The sequence below is a fragment of the Carcharodon carcharias genome, chromosome 3, assembly GCF_017639515.1.
Source record: "Carcharodon carcharias isolate sCarCar2 chromosome 3, sCarCar2.pri, whole genome shotgun sequence".
Taxonomy (NCBI): Eukaryota; Metazoa; Chordata; class Chondrichthyes; order Lamniformes; family Lamnidae; genus Carcharodon; species Carcharodon carcharias.
In genome coordinates, this window is record NC_054469.1 from 178565026 (window position 1) to 178585661 (window position 20636).

The following is a 20636-nucleotide window of genomic DNA, read 5'->3' on the forward strand; positions in this document are numbered from 1 at the left end:
CAGCCATTGTTGAGAAGTATCTGACCTGCGAAAGAGTGAGGAATGGCACAACAGGGAATAGAGCAGGCTTCAAGGCCTTTAAGCGTGGCATGTGTGGAGGAGCTAACCATGGAGGTTAATCCCGTGATTCAAGCCTGGGGACCTGAATTTAGTGTTGCAAAATGTTTAATAACCTCACACAAGTCATCAAGGTCTGTGAATGCATCTTCAAATGGCATATTTTACCAGTTGCACCAATAGCCTCAGCCACTGTTCAAATCACCACACCCACATCACACACCTACCAACAACCTCTAACAATCAGGACTCATACTCAACATTAATTTGCTTCACACACTTAGCACTGCTGCAAGTCTCACATCCACACCTTACAACTTTCACAGACCATAATCCAGTGATTCAATCATCACAAACACATCAGCCAGACTGATTGCACTGACACACCTCCCCTTTTGCTGCAGGACAAAGTTGCCCACTTGTGCCTGGTTTCTCACCACATGGAATCTAATCTGTCCTCTTTAGATATGTGCAGTGTCAGTATCTGAGCTGGTAGCTATGATTGTGAAATCAAACAATAGTATCATGTCTTCATTGTCACTCTTTTTGTGGTGTTCTTCCACTGATTGGCTTGGTTTCTTTGGGTATCTAAAAGGAAAAAGGCACAAGCCTAAGATTATGGTGAGGGAAGAAACTGTAAGTGAGAGGTACATGCTTACACCATCTGCAACTTGTAAATCGGATTAGAATATGGGATGAGGGGGTATTGAGGTCTGAGATGAAGGTAGCAAGAGCTAACTGAAGGGATCACCTGTATGGGTCAATTTGCCCAATGGCTTCAATCTTGTTGGACTGAAGTATCTCATGGCAAATGGTGTTCGTCAAACTTTTCCCTGCACCCTGCAACTTGAAAAAAATTGTGTTCTTGATAGGATACATATGCTTTTAATCACAAGGCCAAACTTTCTGTGGCTAATTTCATGGGCAATTATTTGAGTAAGCCAGTTCTGAAAAGTAATGGGGAGGCTAAGGGAAAGATGTAGCTTGTACAACATAAACAACTGTAAATCAACCCACAAGTCCTGGAGATTCACAATACACAGTTTATCTCTTAATCCCCTGAATTTGCTGGTCAATTTGTGCATTAACAACTGTGCACTGTTTAGCACACTGTTATTTTTCCAGCAAGGTTTGGTTTGTCACATACTATCATGAAAGCATAATAATTCTCATGGTATTATTGTGATTTATTGTAAAAGTGGGTTAATAGTGGGGTTTGGGTAGTGTGCATGTGTGTGTGAGAGAGTGATTTAATTGAATTGGAGACAGCTGGTTTGGAGGCTTTGCCTCATCTAAAGAAGCTTAAAATGCTACATATGTAAACATGGCTGAAGTCTGAGAAGGTAAGGTGAGGAAAATTTGCATTTTTAAATAAATCAGGGCAGTTTTAATTTCAAAAAGATGGTAGGATGTTTACATCTAGCCAGAGAAGCTAGGCCAAGCGGTGTGTTCATTTTTCCCAAAGGTTACTGATAATATTAGCACAATGAAAAGATTTATATTATGAGAAAGGTAAAGTTGCAAAGATATATTGGAACAATGGAATTTACATTAAAAGGGAAAAACATGTGTAAAAGTGAATGAAGTCAAAGTGTCAGGGAAGGCATTGTAAGATCTACCAGAAGCGTGAAAAGCCTCCAGTATTTGTGCATTAAGCCTGCTGTCTGCAGAAACTGAAGCTGGGAAAGGTCATTTTAAATTCTACTGTCCAGAGTATTGTGTTGACCTGCCTGGATTTGTTTAAAATCTATTTTTTTTTTACAGTTGCCTTAATGGGGGTGTAACCAGAAGCCAGGTTAATTAGGGGTTTTAGGAATTATTATAGTGGTAATTTGTAGACTTATGTATGTGCTTGAATCTTTTCTTTTGTTAATAAATGTTTAATTTAGTTTTCTAAAATAATCTCTGAAGTCCTTGTGGACTTATTACTTCTGAATTCATGGCATATATCTCAAAATAAATACAAATTGCAAAATCGTTGTGATAGCATGATCAAGTTTCCCTCATGGATTTTATCCATCTGGCACGCATCATCTGCCACGTCATAACACATATCTTACAAATTTATTAAAATTCTTTACGGGGTTGGAGTGGGGGGGTGGGGTGGGGTGGGGGGGGCACAACTGAGTTAAGGAACAAAGATAATCCTAATCAGCCATGGTAATTTCAACAGAAGATTGTTGAAAATTATAAATCGAAATGTTTAGAGAGCAAGGAAATGTGAGACCCACTTAGTCTTACTTAAATTAAGGCCAGATATGTTTAAAAAGTTTCAGAAGTGCAGATTTTCTGAAATTGCCCTAATCTGCATTATTATACACTAGGCTGCACTTTTAAACAATTAGCATATATAGACAAGTTGATTTAATGTATAGTACAAATTGTTTGAATAAAATGGCATGTACCAGTAACTCTATGTATCTCTCTAATCTGCACAGTCAAATCCACCCAAAATATTTTGCAATAAGCAACTATTGCTTTATCATGTATAATGGTAGAGCACCTATTACAGTGTCTGATAAGCCAGTTTTGTATTTAAACTAAAAATTAGTGGATACTGGAAATGCATCAGGTGAAATGGATTCATGCAAATTACTTTATTGAATAAAATAATTTGCAAATTCTAGTTGTTTTGATTTGAATTATGTTATTTGCAACACATTGTACTCGCTATAACTGTCAGTATACAGATATGTTAGCACATAACTGTTTTGGCACATAACTTGCACTTCATACTGTGCTACTAATTTATTATAATATTCATGTCTCACCTTTGTGCTCTTCATTAAGTCCTGCAACTTCTCCTACACTTCCAACCAGGTTTTATCAAGCAGTTCATTTGGAGTTCATGCTTTCAAGAGGTCACTGTGTGATTCTTACATGATTGTGATTACTGACAGCACAAAAGCAAATAAAACGGATGTTTCAACTCAGTAACATTTCCTTTCTTTGTCCCACTGAATATAATTCAAATTTGAAGTTTGCACTGTAAGAAATAGCTTTCCAGTATATTACTATTATTGCTTTTAAAAGTCATTGTATAAAGGTACTAATAAACCTGAGCCTAGCACACTCGTATATAGGTAAGCAAAGGTTTTTTTTTTGTTTTGATTTAGTAATTCACTGAATGTTTCAGGAACCAACTCATACAACAATAACCTACAGTGAGATGCCAATGCTGTCATGTAAACTTCTCATGCATTTAAAATGTCAACAAGTAAGGATGAGAGGATTCTGGCCAATTGGTTAAAAACGCATTGCTTTAACAAAATTGGCTGTTTGAGTAAGCAAGGAGTTTCCTAACTGGTCAAGGTACATGCCATGTGAATTGTAGCAGAAAGCTCTGAACTCTCAGTACGTATGCTGCTGTTAAGCTCTGCACCAGTGCCTATTCCATTAAGCACTCCGGGGGAGAAATTCATTCGTTTCAAGCGATGCTACCCAGACTCTGTCGATTCGCTAAAGACAAAAAGAGGTTCATGACATTACCAGTGCGGCCGTCAGTTCCTTCAATTATATCACATTAACGAAGAACGCTACGTGAGCTATGTAGGGGTTAGGCTGGTGCTGTCTGCCCCCAGGGAATTGCCGTTCTCAGACGAATCTCTCCCCCTCTATGCCCCAGCTATTTTGAGCATAACTTCAAATATTACAAAATAGCTCATAGAAATTTATAGCACCCATTGTGTCTTTAGGGCATCTAAAACAACTTTAATAGGCAATTAATTACTTTTCAAATTGTTGGCAAACATGGCAACCAACTTACACACAAGGTTCCACAAACAATGAGATAAATAAGCAATCAATTTGTTTTGATGGTGTATGTTGAAGAATGAATGTTTGTTAAGGTTCCAGAAGGTAAACTTTCCTCTATGGATGCACAACAGGGGCAGAGCACATAAACTGTGGGGTCTGTGAGGAAGCCTGGGGTTTCTTCTAATGATATAGAATAAGAATGTAGATCGAAAATGGACACCCACAGTAATTGATTTACAGCCTAGGACAATATTTCTGAAAGTATCTTGATCCAAAAGTTTATGGCTGTTGCTCATGGCACTTAGCTGAAGATCTCATCTGAGAGCTGTCTGCAAAGCTGTTTAGCACTTTAATGTACATGGATCTTCTATGTTTGAACCATGGTTAGGCTCCATTGGTGACAAAATTGAGCAGCAGGTATTATCTGCTTCAAAATATGTATAGTGTATTCAGATACGATCCTGATGGTCACAGCTTTATATTTTCATTCCATTGCAGTACAAGCATGAATCAATGCTATCATAAGCCAAAGTTGAAGAGAGTGGACCTGGTCTTCTAGTAGCCATCCCTTCCAGACTGCCTTCTCTTTTGAACAGTCACAACAGAGAGAATTGACTTAAAATGAATAATGCTGTGATTGTTCCCTGAAAACAGGCCAATTGCAGATTAATGGAATGGAACTCATTGCAGTTCATAAAAGGCCATGATATTGTGTGGAGTCCAGATGAGCATCACTGATTAAAATCTTGCACTATAATTTAGAAAATTTGTAAGAGTGTCCCATGTTGCTGTTAATTTTTTGTGGTGAAAAAGGTATTTGCCTGGTGAATAACGCTTAATGTTCTCTGCAATGCAAACTAACTAATGTTGTTGATGTCCCTGTAGTAACTTGGAATGATTTTGAGAAATGGAAGTTCAGGGCTACAATAACCTTAATTGCCAGTGACAGTGCTACTTCTGTGGTGGAGGTTGTCCATTCTCAGATTCCAGCAGACTCTCTCACTGCCTCTCTGGTGAAGCAAGAGCATTTTAAAGATGTATTTCTTTGGATATTCCCAAGTATATGTTCTTTGGTCTGCACACAGCTGCATAGACAAGGGCAGCGAGTAATCAGCTTTTGTAGCAAGCAATCCTGTCTTACATCCCTCCTTTCATCCTGTACTTCCTCCTCTAAAAACACAAATAGCAGGAAATAACCCAAAGGAATTTCATATCCAAAATTTTAGTTGCAACAAAGATCTTGCTACCAAAACTCCATCCAACACAGTAAACAAAAAAATGCTGCAAAAAAAAAATTAAGTCATCAATCAGAATTGTCAGAGGCCACTTGCTTTCAGACTAATCCTCATTGCACATTTTATATGGGCAATCTGAGCATACTGTGGAAGAAAATTGAGGATATGTGCTAGTTATCTTGCTATCTTATTAGAATTCTTTTTTAAAATTGCTACGTTGTGTAAATTTGGTGTTAAGAACTGAGTGAAGCAAATGAGATGACCTCTTACAGATTTTCATTCCCTTCACTCAGGTCAGGTCAGGCAGACCCCAGATTCAAAACTATAAATGCAGCACTGGTTTGGTGCAAAACCACTTCATATGGATGCTCTGGATACAGGAAATAATCCTGATTTTCAACCTGTTGCTATTCCAGCTTTTTGGAAAAATTATTGCAACATGCAGATTCTAATATAATCTCCAATCATTACTGAAAATAGGAGTGTTTGTCAAGTTTCACAAAATCAGAAATGAATGTTAGATAATGGAATACTTTTCTATTTTGGGCATCCTCCATCTGTATTGAGCATTTGCAGGTTACATGTTGCATCACCAGGTGAATGACAAAGTTCCCTCTATTCTGCTCAAGTAAACTGCCTCAAACCCCAAACCACACATCCTTCCTGTACTAGTAAAACATTTTTCCCCCACTTCCCTTCCTAATTGACACTCTTCCTAGTGCTGTGGTACTGGGATACTAACTCATTAAATTAACTCATTCTTAAAGAACCCTTACAGACAGCAGACCGAAGATTCTCAACCTACCAAACTCAAGTGACAGATAGAGAACTAAAAAGGTTGCATCACCCAATCTGTGCAAATCCACAACTATAAAAGCAAAGTACTGTGGATGCTGGAAATCTGAAATAGAAACAGAAAATGCTGGGAAAACTCAGCAGGTCTGGTAGCATCTCAAAGTCATACAGACTCAACGATAACTTTCTCTCTCCACTGCTGAGTTTTTCCAGCATTTTCTATTTTTACTACAAATCCAGAGCTTGTTTCAAGGATATCTTCAGAACTAACTTGTCATTGCCCCCTCCAAAATATGAAAATATACAATTTTTCTCATTAAATATAATGTTTTATTTCCAGGTAAACTACTTTCAAAGACATGAAGTAGAACAAACATTTCTGTATAAAAATACATACCAATTAAAAATCACAAAAGACCAATATGGCCTGTATGATGCATTATGGTTACTGACAGTAGTTTAAACAGTGTCAAAGTTAGGAATGTCAAAATAAAATGAGTGATATTTTAAATATTTATGCAAATTAATGCCTCATTTTCAGGAATTATTAGTATTGTTTGTTACCAACTTCAACATTTCAATCATGCAGTTGTTCCTGTCATGACAGCCAACATAAACAGACAATGCTCAAAATCTTTTTAGGAGAAACATTACATCATCTCCTTTTCATTTCATCGACCAAATATAAAAGATTATATCTGGTTGTACAAACAAGAAACCACCAATGAATTCACCAAGACTTAACTATAGCCAGACAAAATCATGCATGGTGTCATTATATACATTCAGGCACTTATTCATGCAGACATTGTGGGCAATTACATATACTCAGACACTTGTTATTTTCCAATGGCAATGTGTTGGTGACATTAAATACACATCCGCACTTCCACATCTAAGTTATTATACAAAAACACCACCAACACTGACATATAATTCAGACAATGTAGTATTCAAACCATGTGTTCATGAAGAGGGTAATGTTATTTCTAGGGTATATCTGTAGCCAACAACACTTACAAAAAGTGAGGTAGATTTAATTTAAAAAGCTATTCTGCAGTTTCAGCACTCCATTTAATAAGTCTGTGAAATATATTACTGAGCATTTGCACTTTTATTTATGTACATAAACATTTTGAATGTGTCTTTATATCATTGCTTCATCTGATGCATTAAATTCCACTTCCTATCGTTTAGAGTAAACTTATGGCTGTATGACTGAAGTTCACTCTGGTCATCTTGTCCAATCTTCTTAAGCCATGATTCAGCGAGAACTCCTTAGTTTAGTGTGTTAAATGCATCTCAGCCCATCTTAGTAGACACACACCCATGCTGTAGTTTTGTGAACATGAATTGCAGAACTTCATATCATTGCTTCCTTTAAGTCAAATTTGTTTCCTTTTGAAGATGTCTTGATTTAATTTCCATTCTGCTGGTCAGTCTGTCTTTCATAAGGCTAGCCTACAGCTTGAACTCCATCAGTTTTGGCAAACTCCTCACTGAAGTGTCAATCCCTGGTCTCTTGTCAGAACAGAATGGCAATCTCTTCTGTGGAAGCAGCCAACGCGTGCTGTTTTCTTTGCTTCTGTTAACTGGCAGCCTGTCAGCGCTTGCAGTGCCTGCACTGTGCCACAGGGCCTGCCATGGAAACTGGTAAGCTCCTCAATTTATTGTGGCTGTCTTGTCTCACTTTCCTCATTCTGTATATCCATTTCACTGAAGTAGGTAAATGCTTACTGTCTGCTGGCTCCAACCTTCAAATCAAAGCATAAATTATGTGAACACTGGTAATAAAATCATGCTAACAGATCTATAAGTGATTGTTTTACAGAGTGTTGCATAGAATAGTTGTAAAATAGTAAGAAATTAGTTATATAAAACTAAGTTCTGGCACTAACTTCAATTCAGAAATAAGAATCCATCCACATAGGAATATCAGTGTAAATTTTCTAATCACACATGCAGGATCTGGCCTATTTATCCTACCTTTGTAAATAATCAATCTAGATTCTGAACACTGAAAAATATTTTATGGGTAAATGATAGGGTTTCTTCTGGTCATTGTTTGTAGTGTTATTGTAAACCTGCTCTTTCAGATTTATAATTCTGCTCAAAGTGAATCATCCCTCAATATTTACACTGTCACTAACATGCAGCAACCAGAGAAAATCTTCCCACATTGTATAACAATCAGTTTTGACCTGGAATATGATGAGGGCGATATTTCAGACGTTAAGCAAAATTGAATGAAACTCACTTTTTTGTGATATTAAGGAGGCGTTGATAAACACATTTCAATCCTGTGCAGTCCTGTTTGTTTTGACTTATTCTAACTGATGCTTCCTCTTGGTAGTGCTTCTGTACTTTGGTTTTGATTGAAAATCTGTAAAGAAAATAAATAGTTGTTTTAATTTTACATTGTAGATATTTAAAAATTTAGAAAGATTTTAGAGTCAACGGCTATGCATATTATCAGCAAAGTTTATTTTAGTCAATAACATTAACCGATTAGAAAAATATTTAGAATAAGAGCCTTAAAGGAATCTTGCAAAGATTTGTATTGCATCACATGTTCAAATATTAGAAAGTGACTGTTGTTATATTAAAATGTAACTAGAGAATATTAAAACTGAAAGTACTAAACATAATAGAGTTTATTTTGAAATATGCCATTCCTGGTGCAGAATTACACATGATGGGGTTGCAGAGCTCAACAGCCATTGCTCCTAATTTTCTGGTCATTAAAGTTAATTTTTGGAAAATCTGCAGCTCCAAGAGTCAAGCCATGCCCAGTTCTAATCAACATTCTTGTTGAGCAGGAATATGGACCAGAGTAGAACTGCATAGGATTTACCCTCAAATATACTACAGTGACAATAGTCTTAATTTGTACTATAAACCTTTAAATAAAATGCATTATTCTACAACGAAACACAAATGTGATGATATTACTAGGTGGATCCAAGCTACTCAATCTTGTATAAAAAAACTTTCTCTTCAAAGTGCTTGACTTAATGGCAAAGTTGTAAAAGGAAGGTGTGATGATGAGACAAACAGAGATCAGTAATCAGAAAAATAAATGATTGGCTTAAAGGACTGGAGGTAAAGTGTACTACAGGGCAGAACATAAACTTGAAGTTTGATTGGTATTCCTAAATTTGAAGGTTTGTTGATGCTGTAGATCATTAAATGTTATGTATTGACAATTATTAAAATATACATTGAATACAAAGTCAAAAATTGTTTTAGATGAAGCAACGTTGTGAAGGGAGGAGCGAATTAATTGGATCAAAGCATGCAGAGTAATTCGGTCCTCATTTAAAAATTTGTACTGTGTCCTCACTTTGACATAATAAATAATAAAGCTTACAACAATTTGGGAAGCTAAAAATATCTGCTTGGGGTTTCTCTGCAATAGAAACTGATGTACTGAGAAATACAAATTTGGAGCACTACACTGTCACCACTGCTAGAAAGATGTAATTACAATGGGGCAAGTTGACATAAACAGTTTCTATTGTAACTATAGGCATAAGAATTTATAATGAAAAATGGTTAAGCAGGAAGTCGATCTATGTAAGACTTCAATATAATTGCTCTGCTTTTGTGATTTATTTGTCCTGAAGCTCTAAATACATTTGCTGAGTTATTACTTTCAGCCATGTTTGTTTTTTGTGTAAGTGATTATATACATACATAAGGGTAAATTTTACAAATAGGTGCTAGGGAAGGTGGAGTCTCATGCATTATCAATACACCAGGAAATTGTTCATTCATAAAATCAGCCCTTTACTTTTACATACATATTGCCTGGGAATTGACACAATCCCTCATCACTTTAAACCCAAAATAATGAATATTAGCATCAGTTAATGATTAACTGTTATTTTCGTTATGACCCAAGGCTTTAGTTTTCTGCTCAAAAAAGGGTTTAGAGATTGAATGTTTTGGCCCTGGATGGTTTCAAAACTCTTTGGCTTTCGGCCGAGCTATTTGTACCGATGATTAAGGTGACTTGTGGAAAAGCAGGTGTCTGTCTACCTTGCTGTGTGTTGTCCATCTTCACAGAATTGCCAACAGACACCGTCTTCCTGACTGCTGCATTCACATCGTGGCCTCGATTCCGCCAGCATCGCAAGGTTTTTCTTCGTAGACCGTCTGACCCGAGGGGAGCTGCCCAGTCCGTACGGGACAATCCGCCTGAAGGACACAAACAGAATCAAAGCACTGTTACTTGGAGCGTTTGAACTTTGTAATGCCCAGTTCCTTCACACTTCACAAAGTGTATATATCACCTTATAAATAAATAAACAGACATTATTATTAGGCGAGGCAAGCGGTAACAAAATCGAAATCATGCAACACGTTTCCTGTTTAACAGATTAATCTTTACCCCTAATTTAGACCATGTTTTACTGAAGTAAAATCACAGCAGCCTCTTTTCGAAGGAACCACTGCCGAGTTTAGAGAGATTGGCGCTTAGAATGGTACTGCTGATAACCTATTGAGGTGAGAGTCTCCCGTGGGGAAGCTGTCATTTTAAATTCATAACATAATAACTATCCTCGCCAGGGGCCTGTCCATCTGTATTGTATGCTACAACAGCATTAAGAAATTCACAGTAAAAGATTTTAAAAATATCTCGGACTGTTCTCTCACTGTCGACCCATTAACACTGCACTAACATGTGCTTGCAATTTATACCGTTACTTTCCCGATCAAACCTCAGGCATTGAGAATCACTTACTCGGGCGTGTTGATCCAGATGATGTCCAAGTGGCAAAAGTAGATGCATTCCTTGTCCAGAAAAGAGGAACAGGAACAGCGCTTGGAGCGGCTGAGCCGGCGGGGAACAGAGCTGGAAGTTTGACCGGCAGAGAAGACGGGAGACACGGTCACTGCTACACCCGAGAGTGGGGAGCCTGCGAAACAGAGAGGCTATTAGTGCCACACAGTATCAGAGGGTGGATGGCCAAAAACTCGCCATATATTATTGCTCATAACTTAATCAATACAGTCTAATGAACTGAATGAATATCATAAACTGACCAATATTCTCTTTTAGTGTGGTGCTGTAATTGGAGTGAAAAAGCTTTTCTGGTGGAGTTCAGTGAAGCCTCCTGGTGAAAGCGATTGATCAACCCGGTGACCCCGGGCTCTGTATATACAGCCCGGCGGGACAGTGCGGTCCCCGGGCTCTGTATACAGCCCGACTCCGCTGATTAGCATGACCAGTAAATCTCAGACTAATGGCTAAATTAAGTCTGGAATATGAGGCGGGAACAACACAGTCATCCAGATCTGATCTCCGATATAATACAAGAAAGCGAAACTTCAATAAAGCAGTGCTGTAGTTGCGGCATGTAAAAATGGTGTTCTCTGTTAGTAATTTGTAAAGAACACTTCTGATCGGACTGCAGATTCTTAAGAAGCTCCATAAGTGCCCTTGCTGCTTTCCCTCCCAGTAAGTTGCTGGTCTAGTTACTGAGTAACATGCAGCTCGGATTAATTCTGCGCTCTCCTCCAAACGGGGCCCTGGGACCTGTGGCTGGAAGCAAGTGCACCTGCTGAGTTGTCAGGCATCCAGCTACTTATTTACACACCAAGTACACCGCAGGCAGCTTTGGGCTTTCTTTTCATGCATATTTGCAATTTTAACCCGTCTGTTAAGTCAACTAGTACCAGATTTCAGTCACAAAGGTAAGTTACTTTCAGATTCATGAAATTTGCCGTCACGTAACCCAGATTTGGACATTTTCCTAAAAAGTCTCTTCAGGTACGAGCAGCAGTTAGTCCTGCACTGATTCGAGACCGCAGACACTGTTAACAGTGTTAGCGCACTGTTCTAGCCTGTATAAAACATTTATTTTATAGATTCGTTTTTTATGAAACTACTTAAACTTTTAAACAGCTTGAATTAAGCGGTCGAATAGAGAGAAACAAAACCTTGAGGTTAGATATTTGGCACCTGAGCACTGAATTTATTATATAAACGTTAATCTTTATATATTAGATAAATAAAAGTTAGACAGATATACATGGTGGGGCATGTGTAGTTAGTCCCAAAGTTGCTTAATTAAAATTTCGGATAATTCAACTAAAATCCTCTTCGTGTTTTCTCTTTGCTTAATTCATTATTTGGGTAGTATTTTAAGTGCTGATAACGACTTTGAATTAACTGTAAGTTAGAAAGTGATCGATTTTAAAGCTCCCATGAGGATTTAGACCTACCTGTTGAAAAGTGCAGCTCCCACAACAGAAAGAGCAAAGAAAAGAACACGTTAAACTCCATTTTCAAAATTAAAATCGGGACGTTCTTGTCAAATAGGTTTCCTTGTTCTTCTCCTCCTGTATCGGCAACTTTCTGGAGTTCAGAAGTAAATATGCCGAGGGTAAACTGCGGGATGAAGCTGGTTATCAGTTTCAGGTCCAGTTTAAAGGAGCTGTGTACTTTACTCCAGCCCTGCTTTACTGTGCAGTTACCACAAGGCAGCAACTCTCCTTTTATATAGTACGTGTCTCTCTGTAAACAGCTCAATCTGCTTTTATCCCAAGACAATGTTATTAGTCACCCAGAGGAGCTGCAGACTTAGATAAGCCACACGCTGCCTACAAAATAACCTCCTCCACAGACGGGGCGAGGCCAGCATACAATTTAAAAAAAAACCCTCTCCTTTTCTCAGACTTTGCCAAAACCTCTGCCAGCAGGAACACACTCTCCACTGAGTGAGGAGGCGCGCACACACACTTCGGCAAAGATCCAAGAGCCAATCAGAAACTTTCAGCAGCAAATTTCTGCCAAGTGATTTCAACAACCTGTACATCCAGAGGGTGATGGGAGTCTGGAACACACTCTGCCTGAGGGGGTGGGAGAGACAGGAACTTTCACAACATTCAAGAAGTACTTAGATGAGCACCTGAAACACCACAGCAATCAGGGCTACGGGCCAAGTGCTGGAATATAGGATTAGAATAGATAGGTGCTTGATTGCTGGCACGGACACGATGGGCTGAAGGTGTATAACTCTACACCTCGACGGGTTCCAGTTTAATCATGTTAAATACACTAAAAGGCAATTTCGTGTGAACCCAGTGCGTATCTGAGAAACTTAAACGTTGTTTAAACTTGGATTTGTGATGAAACGCCAAGTTTGAAAAGCTTTCGAGTTTAAAAAGAAATAAGGACAGTCCAGAGAGTGACTGTAGGAAGACCTGTCGCTATTTATAAACTCAGCGGAGCAACATCACTTGGGGAATTACTATGAGATGACCGGTGAATTCCACCATATTATGCCAGTCCTTTCCTGAATGGTTAACCACCTAATCTAATGGCATTCATGATTCTCACAGATTCTCCGGTGTATCTCGTTTCAACAGTGACGTTTGTCCTAAAATCACAGCAAGTAATCGGGGAGGCAGCCTGCACAGTAAGTACTATGTTGGGAAGAATTACCCCAGGCTGCAAGGAGGTATCTCCGGGCCACTGACAAAGAATCAATACCACAATGGCACCAACAACAACTTGCATTTATAACATGATGAAATGTACCAAACGCGTTCAGTCAAAACTTGACATTAAATGTGAATTGAACAAAGAATGCGGCGTTTGGACAAGTGACCAAAAGTGTGGTCAAAGAGGTAGATTTTAAACAAGGTGGCGAGAGAGGGAGTGAGGTTTAGGAAGACTACTAAACCATTCAAATAATCTTATCAGGTCTAATCAAACTAATAGAAACTTAAACTAAACCAGTTTTCCCTTAGAATTTGATTCATATGGTTGTTGAAAGTTGCAAATGAATCATCTGCCGCTCCATCTGTGTAAAGATTAACGCCACTGTGGAGAACGGGCACGTGTATGCTTGTATCTATTTTGTCAACAGAATTTACACAGAATCAATTGACGCGCAGTCAGCCACAAGGGGGAGAAACGGAAAGATGGGGAAAAGTGGGTCACGTGTAATGATGGACTGGCAAACACACCAATGAAACCCATTACATTCGTAAAATAAATAGTTAGGTTGTCTATTGTTAGTTTGCATTCTTTCAGCTGTGTCTCCGGTTAATGAATTCCTCGCCGCCTTCTCCATTATAAATGCCAACCATACCTCGGTGCATGAGGAAGACTGTATTCGCAAGTGTCACTGTTAGATTGGATTTACACCAAATAAATTAGGTGAAAAAGGTTACCATGGGTTATCTGTTCTTTGATTTAAAAATGATAAAGATCAGCTTTTGCATTGCCCTGAAAACATACATTACATGTGGATACAGAACCCTTCCGTTTGCGTTAGATGTACCTATTTATAAAACAAGAAAATAAAATCACAAAGAAAAATATAAACAAAATAAGTATTAAGCCGGAATCAGGATTTAAACTGAAATTACATTAGTTTAATTCAATTTAATGCAAGTCATTTGACACGGAAATAGGCCGTAACACACTGTCCAGCCTCTCTTTATTCACCCACTTAACATTTTTCCCAAGTCGGAGTTTCTTGATGGCAATGTACTTGGGGTAAAACGGTCAATCGCGCAGGCAACCCAGCTCTCTTTTTGTTTACAAAATAATGTTCAGCCATTGGAAGCAATGCAATCCACGAAACATAAAACAGCGAGAGATCGCCCTTAGAACACTAGAGGGCACAACATAGCAAGGCAACGTGTTCATCCGAAGGCAGCACGATCTTTGCAAAATAATACACAGCATTTACAGCACAGAATCAGGCCATTCAGCCCACTTGGTCTTTGCCGATGTTTGTGCTCCACGCGAGCCTCCGCCCACCCTACTTCATCTAACACATCAGCATAAACTCTTAAGGTCATTCCAGGTGTAGTGGTACAAGTCCTCAACTGGAAACCAAGGCCAGTTCAGTTGGCAAATCCCATAGGCACCTGTTGGACAGGGATCCAGTCGAATGGTGAACCTGTTGAACTACTTTTGGCATTTATTGCTAAAGGAGTAGAATATAAAAATAGGGAAGTGTTGTTGCAACTGTACAAGGCATTAGTGAGACAGCACCTGGAATACTGTGCATAGTTTTGGTCCCCTTACTTGAGGAAGGATGTAATTGCATTGGACGTGTTTCACTAGATTGATTCCAGAGATGCGGGGCTTGTCTTATGAGGAGAGACTGAGCAGTTTAGGCCTATACTCACTAGAGTTTAGAAGGATGAGAGGAGATCTAACTGAGGTATATAAGATGCTAAAGGGGATATACAAAGTAGACATGGAGTGGATGTTTCCTCTTGTGGGGCATTTTAGAACAAGAGGACATAGTTTTAGGCTAAGGGGTGGTAGATTTAAATCAGAGATGAGGAGGAATTATTTTTTCCAAAGGGTCGTGAATCTATAGAACTCAGAGTGCAGTGGATGCCAGGATGCTGAGTAAATTTGAGGAGATAGACAAAATTTTAATTAGTAATGGGTTGAAAGATTATCGGGAGAGGGTGGGAAATTGGAGTTGAGGCCAAACATTGAATGACGGGGCAGGCTTGAGGGGCGGAATTGCCTACTCCTGCTCCTAGTTCTTAATGTTCTTATTTCACTCCCAATTTTCACTCCGGTTCGGCTGGATGTTGCCCGCTCAACTTGTTCCAGTTGAAAGCAGTTTTACAGACTCTATGGGAGTCCGGGTCAAATAGCTCCAGCTGGGAGATGCTCAAATGAGAAGTGTCAGCTGGATGGCAATCAACTGATGGTTTTTGATTCGTGATTCCATTTGCGAAAGAGGAAATTTAATTCACCCAATCCTTCATTTACAATATCATTCGTTGGCATAAGTATGCTAGTGAAAAAAAATACAGTCCCATTCTGGAACAAAACAGTGTGTGCTTGTGTGAAAGAGCTGATTTGGATTCATGAATTGTCATTTTGAAGCAGAATTTGAGGTTATATCATTCTATATCTGTCCAGACAAAACACTGAGAATAAATGTTTGAGTATAGCTATCTAAATTTTATTATCAGAAACAGAAATGTGGAAAAACACCTATTTAAAATGGACACCACCAGATGTTTACACTTATCATTGGGCATTTGATTTTTGATTTAAATCTTGGATCTTCTCTGTTATGTAATTGTTGAGCCTTGCAACCTCTTTCAAGACAGCCTTTCAATTCAGCTCCTTCATGCGGAGGTGATGGGTGAAACATGCTGCAAACATAGGTGGAGAGAAAAGAGAAACATCAGGAAAGACTTATTGAAACCTTTAAAGTCACAATAGAAAAGCAATTTCTAAGACAGGTAGAATGAGAGTGATTAAAAAAAACTAGATCAGAAACATGGAACATCTAAAAATGTGAATGCAATTTAAAATAAAAAGTGCTTGTAAGTTGTTACCTTTGATAGCTTGCAGCTTCCCCAATGAGAGTGAGGGTTTTGCCCCGGGGAGTACCACCAGTCTTTAAGGACCATGAGCACGCTGTCCAAAGATGGAACTGTTCTCAAGCACAGGGACCCCCAGATGGCAACAGCCAAGCACTGGTTGCTAATGGAGTGCCATTGGTACTCAGGGATCTGGATTCCCCCCTACAATTGCACCTGTAATGAAAATCAGTGGCACATCAATATCCAGAGTGTAAGATTTGAAAATAATACGAACTCTAAATTACTGTAAATAATTCAGACTCTATATGAATACAGATGATACCATGGGCCAGACAATGCAATGTAGGCAGGTTTAACATTCCAGTCACCATCTTTAAAGACTTTTGTGTAAACCAACAATTACTTTCATATACTATATATCTAGAAATAATTATTCAGGATAGAATTAGTAGTCACATGGAAAAATATGGATTGATAAAGAAGAGGATTTCTAAAGGGGAAATTGTGTTTAACTAACTTGCTGGAGTTTTTTGAAAAGATATCAGAAAAGGTCAGTAAGGGTAATTCTGTTGATGTGGTGTACATGGACTTTCAAAAGGCATTTGATACAATGCCACACAACAGGCTAGTGAGAAAAATTATTGCTCATGGAATAAAAGGGACAGTAGCAATGTGGATACAAAATTGGCTGAAAAATAGGAAACAGAGAGTAATGGTCAATGGATATATTTCAGGCTGGAGGAAGGGTTGTAGAGTTCCCCAGGGTCAGTATAAGGATCCTTACTTTTCCTGATATATATTCATGATCTAGATCTTGGTGTGCAGGGGACAATTTCAAAGTTTGTGGATGATATGAAGCTTGGGAGTGTTGTAAACTGTGAGGAGGACAGTGTAGAGCTTCAAAAAGACATAAACAAGTGGGTGGGGTGGGCAGATAGGTTGCAAATAAAGTTCAATGTGGAGAAGTGTGAGCTGATGCAATTTGGTAGGAAGAACATAGACAGAAAGTATAAATTGAGGGGTAAAATTTGAAGGGTGTGGAGGAGCAGAGAGACCTGCCTGTATGTGTGCATAGATCATTGAAGGTGGCAGGACGGGTGGAGAGAGCAATTAATAAAGCATTTGGTATTCTGGGCTTTATTAATAGGGGCTTAGAGTACAAGAGCAGGGAGTTTGAGAACGTTATCAGCCATGATTGAATGGCGGAGCAGACTCAATGGGCCGAATGGCCTAATTTCTGCTCCTAAGTCTTACGGTCTTATGGTTATGCTGAATTTATATAAGACACTCATTAGACCTCAGCTGGAGTATTGTGCACTGTTCTGGGTGCCACATTATAGGAAGGATGTGAACACACTGGAGACAGTGCAGAAGAGGTTTACAAGAATGGTTCCAGGGATGAGAAACTTCAGTTACAAAGATAGTTTGGAGATGTTGGGACTGTTCTCCTTGGAGAGAAGGTGGCCAAGAGGAGATTTGATAGAGATGTTCAAAATTATGAGGGGGCTGGGCAGAGTAGATAGGGAGAAGCTCTTCCCGCTGGTAAAAGGATCAAAAACAAGAGGGCACAGATTTAAAGTGATTTGCAAAAGAAGCAAATGTGATGTGAGAAAAGATTTTTTCACACAACTAACGGTTTGGGTCTGGAGTGCACTGCCTGGAAGTGTGGTGGAGGGATGTTCAATCGAGGCATTCAAGAGGGTATTAGATGATTATTTGAATAGAAACAATGTGCAGGGGTATGGGGAAAAGGCAGGGCAATGTTACTAGGTCAGAATGCTCGTTTGGAGAGCCGGTGCTGACATGATGGGCCGAATAGCCTCCTTCTGTACAGTTAAAGTTCTGTGATTCTGTGATTAGGAAAATTATGAGAATCATATCTTTCCATCAATTGGAGTGTACAGTTACTCTGCTTGCATGCTTGTTTCCCCAAGTGTGACAATCATTGAAGTTCTGTTGAAGAGTCATACAAACTTGAAACATTGACTGTGTTCCTCTCCGCAAATGCTGTCGGACCTGCTGAGTTTTTCCAGGTATTTTTATTTTTGTTTTGGATTTCCAGCATCTGCAGTTTTTTGTTTTAATCATTGAAGGGAGTTCACTCTATGTGGATCTGAGCAGTGTTGTCACATCAGAATGCATGGTGCTAGGCTGCTTTGGTGCAGAGGGGTGCAGTCCTTTTGCTGCATCAGGAAGCAAAAGAAATATTATAGCAGTCTTATGACACTTGCGCAACGCCAATAGATTCATCATCTTTTTCTAACTTGAGGGTGTTGTATATTGTATTTTCAGTAAGCCTCATGAAGACTGTTTATTGATAATCCATAACTATGTTCATATATGCAGGTATAGTCCAAGCTAAGAGCTAATCCATGCTTGCTTCTACACAGGTCTCTGTCCAGTCCACAACTGACTTTAGTCTGATGTCATATGTCTCTTTACATCACACTGGTGGGCGGTACGGTTTCCAAGTCCCACATTAACCCTTGCTGCCAGATACCCTTATATTACAGATGGATGCTGCACTAGTCAGCACTGAAAGATGTGGCATGTGATGTAAAAATTGAAGTTACATAAAAAAATGAAGTTACAAAAACAAGCCATGGCTGAATGCTGTAAGAATTTTTTCTTGGAGATAGTGACTATATGCAGAAAGCTCATCCATCTTCTCCTGGAGGGCTGCCTTATCTGCTTTCAACCTCCCAATCTTTTCGAGCAGTTCTTGCTGGGTCTGGGCAGTTTCCATTGTCACCTGTCTTGGGGAATGGGAGGGCTCTGCCAACACCTCCAGCTGCTTCTGGGGTTGAGAACTATCAGCTGCAGTTGGGGGCAACTTCAGTGGCTCCTTCACCTTTCCCATCAGTTACTTGTCCAGGATTGAGTTCAACTGCTAGACTCAGGTGGCCTGGGTTTGGACAGATGATTTCTTCTATCAGGGAAGAAAAATTAGATATTAAGATATTTTTCACAACAATTTACAATGACTGGATTTACACATTTCACTTATTGCAATTGGGCATTTAATTGTCCACGTATGTCTGTGAGAATAAAACTTTAACTGCCGTGGCTAAAATCAGTGAGTAGCTAGATGCTGGAAAACAAATACCCTGTCCATGTTAGCATCTTCCATTGCCCTCTTCATCCTCACCAGAATTGTTGGGGGGAACATCATCACAGCTGCTGTCTATTTCAACTATGGTGTCCACAACTTTTGCGACCCAGACTCTCAAGCTATAAGCCTGATCTCTTCATAGGACTCTGTAGGTAGAAAGCAAGAACAACTTAATTTGCCTCCAAAAACACATTACTAAGATTTACTAATGACCCCTCATGCGTGTTCAGGAGAATTTTCATGATCAGTATGTTTCAAGCCCTCCAAGAAAGGAGGCATTGTTAGATCTGCTTCAGGGGAATGTGCTGAGTTGAATAAATCAAGTGTCAGTTGGGGAACTTTGAGGGAAAACTGTGTTGTAAAATGTCTTTAAGGGATAGCAGTATGACATCACAAGAAGGGAAATGTGTCCTGTGATCCAGTCTTAGTTTCACTTTTGCTTTGAGCAGAGGACACACACACACACAAGGTTGATGCGTTTGAGCTTTATACCTATGTGTAATTGTTCTCATATGCCTAGTCTTAATAAATGAACCCACAACGTGTTTACCTAATCCCTTATGAGTAATTGGTGCCTTGTGTCTCATGTTGTATAAGCCCAAGGTTACAATTCTAATTATCATTATAATTACACAACATGGTGCTCAGCGAAGGTCAGATGGGTGGCAGCAAGATTAAGTACAGACACAACATAGCGAACAGCCTTGGATTGTGCTACATGCAACAAAGTCGCAGCATCAGAGAGTGTTGAAAACATAGCATGCTGACTGCAAACAAAAGCTATGAAGACACAGCACTGAGCTAGTGCTCAAATAAAGAACTGGAAAGCAGACGGATCCCTTGTGGTGAGATTGCAGTGCATAGCCCTTCAGTTCTGCGATTGGGAGAATGCATCAAGAGGACCAACATTGGGTTATCTCAGTTGAGTCAGGGGAGTGGGCCAGTTCAATAACAAACAAGAAAGTCAAACAAAAAAAAAATCATAAAAATCTGGCCAGAGAAAGCTGTGATTATTACAGGTGGCTTCAGGAGTGGCTGAGCAATAAATTGAACAAAAAGTAAAAACGCTATTACACTGTGGTGCATTCCTGCCACAACTTGTCTTCATGGGTGGAGATTCAGAAAAGTGCACAAAAGGAGTTACACTGACACTCACCCAGGGCTATTTTCAAAAAGGTCTGCAAAATTCTTCAGTTTGAAGTTGGATGCAGCTGACCTACTATCTGAATTTAAAATGTTTAAACAGCGCAGGGAGCTATTGTTTCTTGATCCAGGTGCATCTGAACCAAACAAGCAAGCCATAAAAATTCACCTAGCAATTGGGAATGAAGATCTACACAGGCTGAACATCTCAC

The 20636-nt window shown here is 39.2% G+C and overlaps 1 protein-coding gene across 1 annotated transcript; it reads right to left on the reverse strand.

Moving 5' to 3' along the window:
• Positions 1-6150: 6150 nt before the first annotated feature.
• edn1 (endothelin 1) lies at positions 6151-12438 on the reverse strand. Its single transcript, XM_041183288.1, has 5 exons — positions 12075-12438; positions 10591-10765; positions 9885-10043; positions 8101-8226; positions 6151-7597 (listed from the first exon to the last, which is right to left on the reverse strand). The coding sequence occupies exons 1-5, from the start codon at positions 12133-12135 to the stop codon at positions 7447-7449; spliced, it is 672 nt and encodes a 223-aa protein (XP_041039222.1). The 5' UTR covers positions 12136-12438; the 3' UTR covers positions 6151-7446.
• Positions 12439-20636: the final 8198 nt, after the last annotated feature.

What these genes read in the sequence shown, in the direction of transcription:
- edn1 (XM_041183288.1), bottom strand. Translation starts at nt 12,135, where the DNA reads ATGGAGTTTAACGTGTTCTTTTCTTTGCTCTTTCTGTTGTGGGAGCTG. An exon ending in GGAGCTGCACTTTTCAACAG is followed by an intron (nt 10,766 to 12,074) that starts GTAGGTCTAAAT and finishes TCTGTTTCGCAG; the next exon opens with GCTCCCCACTCTCGGGTGTA. An exon ending in CTCCTTAATATCACAAAAAA is followed by an intron (nt 7,598 to 8,100) that starts GTGAGTTTCATT and finishes TTTGATTTGAAG; the next exon opens with GTTGGAGCCAGCAGACAGTA.